General features: G+C 41.0%; 1 protein-coding gene across 4 annotated transcripts in view; it reads left to right on the top strand.

The window, feature by feature from the left end:
- EFR3A (EFR3 homolog A) overlaps positions 1-13,561 on the top strand; it is a 105,408-nt gene that overhangs the window by 86,701 nt on the left and 5,146 nt on the right. For 3 of the 4 annotated variants that reach the window (XM_047842740.1, XM_047842738.1, XM_047842739.1), the window contains 4 exons: positions 1,701-1,792; positions 6,581-6,629; positions 10,455-10,558; positions 11,310-11,359. In XM_047842740.1, coding sequence (XP_047698696.1) covers positions 1,701-1,792; positions 6,581-6,629; positions 10,455-10,558; positions 11,310-11,359 — 295 coding nt within the window. Of the gene's footprint in view, positions 1-1,700; positions 1,793-5,632; positions 5,874-6,580; positions 6,630-10,454; positions 10,559-11,309; positions 11,360-13,561 lie in introns of those variants that run through there. The other variant, XR_007148686.1, reaches the window with a different exon arrangement.

Below are 13,561 nucleotides of genomic sequence, written 5' to 3' on the forward strand. Positions count from 1 at the left end.
CATTCTTGACCCTTTCAGTAGAAGAAAACCACAGTCTGTACAGAATAGGGTTAGAAAGATGGGGTATTGCCAGCATATGAAGTGACTGTGCTGTTAGACATGGGCTCTAGACCTGAACTTCCCAGCTGTTGTTGGGAACATGCCCGGTGTGTGGATATTGATCTCCTCGGCACTTCCAGTAGCTGAGTGGGTCCTGGGGCCACCAGAGCCTGCAGTGGAGGCAGCCTCTTCCACCTATCGCTGACATGTTTTAAGCCCAATTTCAAAAGCTTGGGAAGCTTTACATTAGTCAGGGAGCCGTATTTGTTTTAAAATTATAATTGAGACGGAAAGTGATTTACTCTGGAAACAGCACTCATAGCTGTTCATATAGAAGGGAGAGCAATTAGATCATCTAGGAAGCCATCCTAAGAATTGAGGCGAAAAAGATGAAGGATATTAATGACGGCACTCTTGAAAATAAATAGGTCAGTGTGAGATAAAGACAGTTTATTAGAGATGTGTTAAAGTTGGGTTTAGAACATGTGGAGTAGAACTGATGAATAGAAAATTGGAAATAGTGAGCTGGAGCTCAGAAGAGAGAATGCACTTGTCCAGTTCCAGCCATGGTTGAATAAACCTCTAATTCTGTGTATCGGGATCCTCAAAGTGGCTTCCGTTTTTCTGATGAAGCCATGACTATTGGATGTTCTCCTAGCACCCTGTGCTTCTCCATCACACCTCATCATTCGTGTAATTGTTTGTTTTCGGTCTTCGCCTTTAGTCTGGAGTGGACTTCATTCGGCAGTCTGCCCCTCACGGCGAACGTGGTGCCTAATCACTTAATAGATGTGCTGAATGCGAAAAGAGAAAATTGAAGTAGGAAAGCATGTATGGGAGGAGATTATAATAAAAAAAAAATTGAAATTTCCACGAAGTAATTAGGCAGGCAGTGGGCCAAGGAGTAGCCGTTGAACTGACTGGTTAGGAAGACACAGGATTTTTATGAAAAAAGGCCTCCCGAGAAGAGCAGTTGAGGGCAGGATTGTAACTCGGTCTAAGAAGACGAGGCGGCAGAAGGAACAAGTGAGCCAGTGTGCAGAAGGGAGGGGCAGGGGGCTGCGCCGGAGCATCGAAGCCAAGGGAGGGTTTTCGGACCAGGTGGTTGCCTTGAGCAACAGGTCAGGAGCCAGTGGAGTGGAGTGGCCGGGAAGGGTGGCAAGGAGCTCCTACCCGGGGCAGCAGGCCCTTTTGGTCCACAAGTGTGGTTCGTGGCATCCTCACAGACGTGGGCTCCCGAGTTGCCCCCTGGAACCAGTTAGTGCACAGCTTTCGCACTTTTGAGGAAACATGAGAGCTATAGGGGCAGTATTGGGAGTTTTCAGCAAAAATGAACATACCCCATTTAGATTCTGTAATCCCTCCCTTTAGTGTTGACTTTTAGTTTTGATTGCATTATCAGGTAATGGTACTCCTGCTGTTGCGAATGCCCCTTATTGAAAAATAAAACTATTGACCTTATTTCAGTTCACCCCACCAATTTTATTTTTTTAATCTGCTTGATGAAATTTAGGAGTCTGAGAACACAGTGCTTTTATTTAGAAAGAGTGAAACAGACTGTCTTTAACTTTCTAAAATTTTTTGAAATCTGAAGTAGAATTTATAAAGGACATACTATTTCTCACTAGCAAATAATGGGGAAAATACAATTTTTATTTTAGATGAAGATCGACTTTCTAGAAGAAAAAGCATTGTGGACACCGTATCCATTCAGGTGGATATTTTGCCCAACAGCATCCCTTCTGATGATGTGGTAAGTTGCTGAAGGTGTCCGGCAGAGGGCTTTCTTGAGAGAGACGTCAGTGTAAAAGAGTTTTGTGCCCCTCCAGACTTTTGAACAGGAGCAAATAGAACTCTAAATTTCCCCCCAACTCAACAAAACTATTAGTACATTAATCTGATTTAGCCTTGAGCTTATTTTTTATTCATTTTATGAAACTCAGCTATCGGTAAAGATGCATAAACTTAACAGTATGTATTATGATGTCATTAGATCTTACATTGTAATTTAGTGTACTAAAAGGATCCGTGAAACAGAACTAAGTTTTTTTATCAGTAAAAAATACCACATAAGGCCTGTTATTATAAATTAGGAAGCTCTCCAGATCCTGTTTATTTTTAAAGATTTATGAAACACAAATTTTGAGAATAAACGAAATTGTACAATCTCATGCGAAGGCAAATATACCTGAAAGGTTTCAAAGCCTCATCTATAAGGGAAAGTTTTTTATCATTTGATAGTAACCGTAATGAGTTTCATGTAGGCTACGCTGTGTCAATGCCAGATGTAAGGACTGTGGCTTATTTGAAATGTCAGATTTGATGCTCTCCTCCTGTTTCAATGGAGCACAAAAGTGTACCCTCCTGTGCTTTAGGAAGAAAAAGCAGCTAGTATTGTCTACGACTTACTCCACACAAATCGCCAGAGAATTTTTTGATAGTCCAATAGAAATGCCGGAATACCAGCATGTCAAGCCAGCCTTCTCCTTGGGGCTCGCTTGCCTTCCTAGTTATTTCATTATTTCTCATGATACAGTATAAAGAAGAGATCATCCGTCTCAGAAAGGGGGAAGGAATTTGCCTGAATTCATGCTTTCACCTCCTTCTTCCCCACTCCCCCTCCCAATCCTTGTCAGCTCACCTTCGGGAATTAAAACTTACTAGTGGCCAGGCCACAGCTGACTGGCTTACATCTTTTTATGCTGTTCAGTGCCCCACAGTAAGTAGAATTAATCAGCTTCATTAAGAAATTATAAGCAGAATGTCAATAGCAATTGAAGAGGCAGTTAGTATTCATTTTGAAATGTGGCAGGTGTAGTTTCTTGCCAGTTTAAGGCTCAAGAAAAATCATCTTTTCTAAATTCACCTCTTCAAAGCCATTTTAATTTATATACTTTTTACTAGTCAGGAAGGTATTGTGCTAGCTCTGTGTTTTAATGATCATGAATTTCCTGCTGTTACCTTTTGAGGGAAGAAATCAATCCAAAGCCTTAGTTTATATATTTTATCAAGAGTATGCAATACATTTTATTGACTAGTATTCCATCCTCCTTTTGTTAACCATTTTTATTTAAAAAAGTATATATATAGCACTTCAGATTATTCTAAAGAGTCCATCTGTTTTGATAAAATGAACTGAAGAAGCATTTGTACAAAGACTTAACTACAGTAGGATTCTTACACATAAATTTTGCAATTAAAAGTCCATTAATACATGTGTTAACTTCTTAAAGATCCTGTTTTCTCTTTGCTCTGAGTCCTAAGTTAAATATGCTACACACTGAGCCGAAAAGTTAAGTACAGGTTATTAGAAGATTTACCTGAGCACGTTGGAGTTTCAAACTCGTTTACCATTATGGAATATGATTTTGCATTATTAGGAATGACTGTTCAAATACCAGAAGACAAAATAACATTCCCTTCTAGGCCAGAACTAATTAATTTCATAGTATGGACAGGAGAAATTCACATCAGTTAGGTGTTCACCTGACAGTTGATGGTGTAACAAAATATCAAACTATGGTTAAGTATATTTGCTAACAAATAAGAAAATCGCTCATTAAAAAACATTCTTGTATTTGATCATAATTATTTGAAATTTTATGTACATCATCTCGGTTTATCCTCAGGTATATCCCATGTCTGCTTTTAGAGCTTGTAACTTTTTTCAGAAAGTCAGATTATATAGCTGCGATCCTAGCAAACTTCTGTTTCCCTAAATAAGGACTCAGATTGTTAGCAGTAGTCTATTGAAATACCTGGGCTACTTGAGGTTTGTCACTAGTAATGTTTGCAATTCAAACCTTTGCCCACCATGAATCACTTAGTGAACTTTATCTAAAAATTGCCCTAGATAGATAGATAGATAGATTAGAGATATCTATATATCTCTTATCTATATATTTATATAGAAATCTGTATAGATATATGGATGGAGATATATAGATGGAGAGATGTCTAAAAATATTCAAGAAGATAAATGGCTAACATGGAATAGAAATGTCTCTGCCTCCTGAGGTAAAATTATCAGCTTGACTAATAGCATAAAGCAGCATTGACATGATTCTTTGATCTCTGAGCATTATGGGCATGACTGATATGCATAATGGATATGAGTAGAACCTGAAATCACCACTTGGTTCTTCTCTCTAAAAGATAATAGTCGGTGTTTGATTATTTGGGGGAACGGATGGGAGGCTGTATGTGTAACATTGCATTTTGAGTGCATATTGAAGTTTTCTTCGTACAAAATTAAAGTCGCTGGCTGGCTGCAAAGAATTCTTGTTTAGTCCAGGACCAGCAACAGACCCTTATTTTACATATTCATACCCTGCCTTTTCCCAAATGCAAGTAAAGAAGCTTGCATGTGTGCTAACAAAACAAGTCTGGTGTAATATCAGTCAGAGGCTGCTCTCCTAGGTGCCATAAAATTACTAAGGTGTCCGTGAAAGTAACAGAGCACCTGGACCGATTGACAAACAGCAGATTTCACGCAGCCCCAAGGGCGTTGTACAGTCTAGGGTAGAGTTACAGATCGTGAATAAGGTTCAGGTCACCAAGAGTAAAAGGGGTGTTGAAACTCCCCGAGGCTGGTGCCTTTGCACCGTTTCTGCAGAGCCCCAGTGCAAGCGGTGTGTGCAAAGGCAAACACACTGGAGTTTGGTTGGGCGCCAGCGAAGGGGTGGCTCGTCTTCAACAGCTACTTGAGCGCATTGGAGTCTCAGGCTCGTTTACCATTATGGAATCTGATTTTGCATATTAGGAATGACTGTTCAAATACGAGAAGACAAAATAACATTACCTTCTGGGCTAGAACTAACTGTGAAAAATACGAATCATTAAACACTGGTATAAAGCAGTTGGTCCTTTTTCCTTTTTAAATAGGATTCAGGTTCACAGAAGGGAAGTTGGGAAACAAGATGGAAGCCAAATTACAGAAGGCTTTGACACCCACCTGAGGGCTTTGTATGTAATCTGGTAGGAAGTAGGGAGACCCTGGAATGTGGGGAGTGTCGTTATCGGAGCTATGCTTTCATGAGAGGAATCTCAGAAGCGTGACCGGGCTGAACTGGAAAGAAGAGACTGGAAGTAGAGAGGCCAATTAGTACATCCTTTTAATAGTCTCCACCTTGGGTAAGGAGGGCCTGGGGTAGCCAGGCTGGAGATATGGAGGCAGGAGGGCAGTCGCCTGTTCTAGAGCAGAATGGGCAGGGCCAAGAGGTGACTTAAAAGGAGTCGGAGAAAGGAGGTTAAAAAAAAGAAAGGAGAGGGACATCATGATCACGCGAATTCGGGAAGACAAGAACCCACAGAGAAGAAGGGTTTTTGGAATAAAGTACTTCAGCTTTTCACGTACCTGGGACCAGACAGGTAATCGTGACCAATTATGTGTCACAAGAATGCTGGCCTTGTAGCTTCTTCGGTGTTCTTTCCCCTGTACTGTAGCATTTCCTCGAAAGCCTAAAACTCCTGACCAGTTGTAAGAATAACAGTGGTTTTTTTTTTTTTTTTTCATTGAGATATTAGATTGCTTCTAAGTACCAGTAATGAACGAGCCAGAGCCTAATCCTGTGTCTCTGCTCCAAATATCTAGAACAAAGCAACTGAAGATTCCCAAGTTTAATCTGACTTCACCTAGAAATATGAGCCCTCAGTGGGAAAACGGAGGTAGTGGAGCCCTTGCTGCTTGATTTCCCGCTAAAGCCTTTGAGTTACAGAGAAGCTCAGGTGCCCGGCACGAAGTCTTGCTTTCGTTAGTCTTGCCGCCTTAGCCTTAGCGAAAGACGCTCGTGAGCTAAAATTAGGGACGACCAGAGGCCCAGGCAAGTACGCAGGTATCATTTCTTCACTTTCATTCGGAGGTACTGTAGTAGCTGGGTGTGTTACTCCCGAAAATGCACTCGTGCCATAAAAACTATGACTGCCTTATCATAAGGCAGTTGATTTCATGCCTTTTATAAAGGGTAGTTTTGGAGAGTAGGTCTCGGTGGTTGACCTAAGAACATCCAGAATGTAATTATTTCAAGATGTTGATTAGCTGTAGTCATTGAACACTTGCCCGAGTAGCGATTCTTGCTTTTTCTTAAACCGTGTTAAAATTTTCAGTTTATTTTTGAATAGTAAACTGTACGTGGCACCGATAATCTAGACGGTGGAGAGGCCTTGGTTTTCACGTGTTACATAGCTGGACCGTATGTACACATGGTCTCTGCCTTGAATACCTCCAAGCACCGTTTGCCTACGAAGCCTGGCTCAGCCAGCGGGACTCGGGCCTTGCCCACGCGGCGACTGGGGATTGAGTTCTGTGACTCGGTGGTGCTTCGGCTGCCGGGAGGGGGCTGATGCCGCCAGCCTCGCAGTAGTCACTGCAGTAGACCCTTGTCACCACCAGGGACAGAGTGGATGTAATCACAAACCCGGCGCACACAAAGAAGGAAAAAATCTGTTGAAATCTGTTCTTAGATACTTGTAACTGGGTGAAGATATTATTTGTGTGTTGACCTTTCGTAACTCTGTTTTACGTCAAATCTCTTTTCCCTAGGTTAGTAACACTGAAGAAATCACCTTTGAAGCACTGAAGAAAGCAATTGGTGAGATTTTCGTTCACTCTCCTGATGCTTTGCCGGCTGGCTCACCGCTGTCCCCTTCCTGGATTAGGTGCCAGTGTAAATACACACGGCATGGCGTTTCTGTGTGGTTGTGTAATGGATTTATTCAGCCACATTTTTTAGACTTTTACGCTTGTCCTGTCTTGTCATAGGTTATTCTTTTCCTTTGCAAAGAGTGACTTTCTTAGAATCCTGAAAGCACATCACTATTTCGATGCCACCCTTGTCTGGTGACCAACTTGCGGGCTTCACGAACTTCACGAAAACAGCATGTTTCCTTTTGTAGGAGAGAGAGGGATGAAAATTCTGAAAAGACCTGAGAAAATTAAACAGTAACTCGTAACAGGCCTGTCATGTACTGACAAGCGTGTTTCCAACAGGGTGAGAGAAAGAAGTGGCCTGAGGTCGTCAGCAGGCACGATAGCACCATGTTAACTCGTGCGGTTTTATAGGCGAGAACATTGGGGCGGGGAAATCAAACTCTGCTGAGGTCACATCGCAAGTAAATGCTGACGCCAGCTTTCATACCCACATCTCACTGATTAATCTTTTTACTTCACATAACATAGTACTGTGGGGTTTTTTTCCTCTTTGGCCTTTATGGAAATAAATTATATCTGGTATTTTGCCTCTTTTTTAAAAGTTTGAAGTGGTTCCTTCAATTAAGTTTTGTTTTTTTTAATGTTTTACTGACTTCTGAGAGAAAGAGCACAAGCTTGGGAGGGATGGACTGAGAGAGGGAGACAGAGAATCTGAAGCAGGCTCTAGGCTCCGGGGTATCGGCACAGAGCCTGACGTGGGGCTTGAAACCCACGAACTGTGAGATCATGACCTGAGCTGAAGTCAGACGCTTAACAGACTGAGCCACCCAGGCGCCCCTAAATTAGGTATTAATATAAATTACTACTAGGCTAATGGTGCCTTGTTCACAATTCATTTCTAATTGGCAAAGCAGTATAGAGTGGGAATTGGCTCTCAGAGATGTTAGTTTAAGAAAATCGGTGTCCAGGAAAGGTGGAGTGCTCTAGCACCCATCATACATGAAATGAAATCTGACCTTTCCTGGCTTAATCCGTGAGAGGATTTTTTTGTGACTGTAAGACCATGGCAAATTTGCCAAAATAAAATTGAGCTCCGTGAGCGACTTTGAACCCCCATTGGAAATGTACAGTCTAGGGTAGCGGTTCTCATAGTATGACTGTGGCTCCTGGATAGCCAGTGGTGGCTCTTTCAGGGGACCGTTCAAGTGAAAAAGTATTTTCATCCTAACATTAAGGCACCGTTAGCCTCATACTGCATCGGTCAACATGAATACAGGCAGTGGCATTACGCTAGACCGGCAGGGTCGTATTCTTCAGCACACACAGTTATTTTAAAACGAGATTTTATTTAGGAATGCTCTTAATTATAAATTATTTTATGAAATCTCAGCGCATGGGTACATATCTTTGGGAAGTACACATAGAGCACTTGGATTGCCTTGATACGCGAGCTTACGCTAGTCGATTTTTATAAGGAACACCATTTTTACTTAAAAAAAAGACTGATGGAAGACCTATGGTATTTGGTAGACATTTTTTGGAAAATAAATGAAGCTGTGACTTCAAGAGAAAACACAAAACCGTCCTCACTGTATTTGCTTGTAATGATAAAATCAGCACTTTGAACCAAAATTAAAATTTTGAAACTTTTGTCTACGCTGGAGAGTTTGACAGGTCCCCAATATTTAAAGACATTTCCAATGAGATCAGCTGTACTAACCAACAAATATGATTTTAAAAATTGTGTAATGAAACACGTCTGTATTTAGAGAACCTGCATAAATCACTGGGTCATTATTCCAAATGAGCGTTGCATGTTACAAAGTCGTGCATAAATAAGGGTCATTCGGAGTGCAAAATAGATGAGTAGATTTTACCATGACCAGTTACAAGAAATGTATTAGTAAGATTTCACATTTCATATTGCACTTTTTTTTTTTCATACTCATGTATTTTGAGAGAGAGAGAGAGAGAGAGAGAGAGAAGGGCAAACAAGGAGGGGCAGAGAGAGAATCCCAAGCAGGCTGTGTGCTGTCAGCATAGAGCCTGATGCAGGGCTCAAACCCATGAACTGGGAGATCACAACCTGAGCCAAAATCAAGTCAGACGCTTAACCAACTGAGCCACCTAGAAACCCCATATCGCAACTAACTTTTAAGAAAACTACCACCTCTCGAGGACTGTTGGAGTGTGCAAGAAGAAATTCTCACAGTTCTGTGAAAGGCTGTTAAAATACTCTTTCCCAATACATATCTATGTGAGGCTGGATTTTCTTTACATACTTCAACGAAAATAACACATTGCAGTGGATTGGCTGCATCTGCAGGTAGAATCCAGCTGCCTTCTGTTAAGCCAAGACATTAAAGAGATTTGCAAAAATATAAAACAATGCCACTTTCTTCACTCAGTTTTTCATTTTAAAAAGGATGGTCATTTTTTTCATTAAGCAAATCTTGTTTATGTTAACATATAATGGTTTCATTATTTTTAAATGGCTTATTTTTAAATGAATTAAATATTTTTAAAGTTTCTAAGTTTTATAACATGGAAAATATCAATGGATAGAATACATTTTTAGAATACTACTTGATTTCCTTGTAACTTTCAAGGATGTGAAAAGGACTCTTGAAGCCAGAAAGCTTGAGAACTGCCTAATGAGCATGGAAAACAAACTTGCTGTCTCCAGGCCAAGTTTAGGTGGAAATATTTGCAGAAATTGAATATTTAAGACCAGGTTGTACATGCCTCATCTTGCCCAAGTCCCCCTTATCTTCTGCTGCTTTTACCTGACCTGATTTAAACACGTATGTCTCCTGCCTGGCCTCTGGCACGTTTGAATTGCTTGCCCCAGTCCAGCGAACAGCAGAGAGGCGGTCATAGTTCTCTGCCGATAGTCATTCAGAAGTATATACACTCTTCACCTTGGTTAATCTACCACAATTTCAAAGGAAAGTACGCAATGCCTGTTTCCTTTTGACCTGCTCTTTATGCTGTTTCCACTTTTTAAAACTAGCTAATTATTATCCGCAGTTATCTACCTGAAAAGCAGGCTGGTTTAAAGAATGTTGAAGACAGTGCGTTTCGTTCTATGAAATTCTCCACCAGGGGAGCCAAACAACAACCTGAAGAATTGATGGGGCGTTAAACAGACCATTAATAAGAAGCCATAAAGTGTCCCTATTTTCATATTCTTCAGCAAATATACACGCTAATCAGTATCAAGACAGGCATTTATTTACTTGACTGTCTCACAAACTTTGGTCGGACCACCCAGCATGTTAAGATAAAATGTCTTTCCAAATTGTAAATAAATGGAAAAGGCTATAACAGTGTGGTTCCAAACGACTCTGTATTTCAGTTGTGCCATTCAGTATCAAGTACGGCAGACTTTTAATTTTGTATCTCATATGTATGAGGGCATGAATATTCATGAGGGGATCATCTTTCAGGAAGGACCTTGAAGCTGTTTCACACGGAGGGAGTTGTCACCCTCCTATTTTGGTAAGAGAGACAAAGGGAGTCTTTGACAAAGGGTCTTTTACTATGTGGCTTTAACCCTTAGATTAAGAAAAAACAATTATATATATGCGCTTTCTAGCCTTCTAGACATTTCATGGAGGTTGGGTCTTTTGCTTTTTTTCTTTTAAAATTAGTCCTGTAAATTACCTTTATTTTTGATTTATAGATTATTTGCTTTTCTGGTTTTTGACAAGTTTCAATAAAAGTCTGTATTCCCTTTAACGGGTCTTTGTAAACATTTCTATAGATACCAGTGGAATGGAAGAACAGGAAAAGGAAAAGAGGCGTCTTGTGATAGAGAAATTCCAGAAAGCACCTTTTGAAGAAATAGCAGCACAGTGTGAATCCAAAGTACGTGAACAGTTGGTAAAGGGGGTGGGGGTGGGGTTTGATTTTTGTGACGTTTTGGTAATTAGTTGGTAGGTTCTGAACTTTACGCAGATCAGCGGGGCACGGGGTAATGTGTCAGATAGGGGCTGAGGGCTGGCAGCCTGGCCACAAAGCCTAAGTGATGTCTTCATTCTTCATGTAACACAAACTGATGGAAATGGCAGGTCGCAAACCACACGTGGGTGGTTCCTGTGGCCGTGGTGCTTGTTGTGCAGTGGCTCTCTGGGATTTTGCTGTGGGTGTTTTGTCTTGTGTGTGTGTTGGTTTGTTTTTACCAATGAGACTAGGAAACGGATGAAAGAAACTTTACATTCAGTTCCAGCATGTGAGAGAAAACCAAAACATGAAAGCCTTCTGTGCCATGAGCCTCATGGTTGTACTTACGCTTTGTCTTTTTTTTTTTTTAATGTTTGTTTGTTTGTTTATTTTGAGAGGGAGTGTGTGCACATGTGGGGGAGGAGCAGAGAGAGAGGGAGAGAATCCCAAGCAGGCTCTGCACTGACAGCGCAGAGCCCGATGCGGGGCTCGATCCCATGAATCATGAGATCATGAGATCATGATCTGAGCAGAGATCAGGAGTCAGATGCTTAACCACCTGAGCCATCCAGGCGCCCCATATGTTTTGTCCTTTAAATTGCATTTGTGTTATTACAGGTGGGTATTGGGGAAATAAAATAATCCTTTCTTAACATTTTTTTTTTCTCCCTTATAGGCAAATTTGCTTCATGACAGACTTGCTCAAATACTGGAACTCACCATACGGTAAGGATTTTATTACTACAAGAGCAATAAAGTAACAACAAAATAGAAACTGTTAAACCCTTGTAGAGTTGTGGCTGATTATGTTTAAGTAATTGTGCTTTTCACTCAGGGCAAACATGAGATCGTAGAGGTGCCTCCATCTTGGTAGTCATTCTGCTCCCTGGACAGACATTGGTAGCATTGCTTCCAGTGTCTTCTACCTCTCCTAGCTTCCCTTTTTAGGTCCCTCCTTCCCTCCTTCTTCCTTCCTTCCTTCCTTCCTTCCTTCCTTCCTTCCCTCCCTCCCTCCTTCCCTCCCTCCCTCCCTCCCTCTCTTCCTCCCTCCCTCCCTCTCTTCCTCCCTCCCTCCCTTCCTTCCTTCCTTCCTTCCTTCCTTCCCCGTGGTCCCAAAAGATCTGGGTAATTTGGGAGACTCACGTTCTAATGATGAACTTAACCAGATAATTTCTCATATTTAACCATTTTGATCTGCAAAAAAACTGCAGTTTCATACGATTCAACCTCACAGTTCTTTCCAGGGCAAGACCGATTGTACCTGTGTGGATGGCTCACTACAATTGCTAAAGTTTCCTTGGGTGGTCCTAAGTCGTATCCATTTTAGTCCTGTTGTAAGTTATCTTATGTCCTAAACATTTGGTACCTAACACATTTGGTCACTCGGCTACTTGCTTGTGTTGGTTATTAAGTCGCGAAGCACAAGACGGAGAAGCAGTGGCAGGTTCGGTCTAAGCAGACAAAAGCACTCTTCTGTGACCTCAGTGTGGAAGGGGACCTTCGTCTGACGTGGCACCGTGTTGGAGCCAGAGTTCAGAGCTGTGCTTTCGGAATTTTTTTTATACATCAGCGGTATAATTTATATTTTAACTTGATTAGCTAAGCCTGCTTTGCTTCAACTCCAGTGTTCTGTAAACAGGAGAGGCAGGTACGTGCTGTGTGGCCCACGTGTTCTTTTAGTTCAGCCTTTCTTCTGCCATTGTATGCGAAGCATGTTGTCATCAGTATCACATCTCATTCTAGGCATTCCCCCCACCATTCCTGCCACCCTCACTAAGCTACGAATTCCTCATTCACAGAATTTCAGAGCAGAGACTCAGACAGTAATATGCAGTATGTGACATACCTTAGATTCAGAGAAAATCGATGTGTGTGGGCACTTACTTACCTGCTGCCTGTTAATTATAACAGTAACTGTCTAGACTGTAATTGATCTTACACTACATGTTTTGTATCTGTTCCTTTTGCTCATTGTCACGACAGCCCCGAAAAGCTTAGGTAAATGGCTCTTTTTTCATCTTCTGGGTAAAAACACTGAGGCTTTAGAGAAATCCAGTAACTTGCTGAAGGTCATCCAGCTACTGAGTGGAAAAATCCGAATTCATATCCATAACACATGTTCTTAAAAGGAATGTTGCTAGGACCCACAATATTACATTTAATCACACTGTCCTAGCTATATGGCTTTAATATTTTAGAATAATGATTATGGCTAATTCTCTTTTATTGGCATTGCAAATCTAATAGCATTTATTGAACCCTTACTAATAGTTAATATTTATCGAACGCTTATGCTGTTCTAGGCACTGTGCTAAGTACATTATTTCATTTAATATTTATAACAGACCTTAAAAAGGTTAGTGATTAATTTTACTTGACAAGTATAGAAACAGACACATAGAAGTTAGGTAATTCATCCAAGATTACCTAATTAGGAAGGCGTACTTCTGGATAACTTACACAATAGAGTTTTTGGTTTTGTTTTTTTTTTAAGATTTTATTTTTTTAAAGTAATCTCTGCACCCACTGTGGGGCTCAGACCCACAACCCTGAGATCAAGAGTTGCACGCTTCACCGACTGAGGCAGCCAGGCACCCCCCAGAGTTTTTGGTCTTGTTTGATGTATTTCTTCTTGTTCATTTGCCTACTCTAATCGCCGGACAGGGGAAAGGGTTTGTATTCTCAAGAAAAGAAACAGGACAGTCTTGCACTTCAGACTCCATCGTTCTTTCGTTCCCTTTGACCTTAGTGCAACGAAAGGAAATTACAAGAAATGCAAAGAAGTGTGAAAATACAATAAGAATAAACAGCCCCACAGGTGATCCAGTTATTGGAATTAGTAGACAAGAACCTAAAAATACACACACATGCACATGTGCCACACGCACACACACGCCAAAGAATTTAAAGGAAAAGATACACATGTTT

The sequence above is a fragment of the Prionailurus viverrinus genome, chromosome F2 (genome assembly GCF_022837055.1).
Source record: "Prionailurus viverrinus isolate Anna chromosome F2, UM_Priviv_1.0, whole genome shotgun sequence".
In the NCBI taxonomy this organism is placed as follows: domain Eukaryota; kingdom Metazoa; phylum Chordata; class Mammalia; order Carnivora; family Felidae; genus Prionailurus; species Prionailurus viverrinus.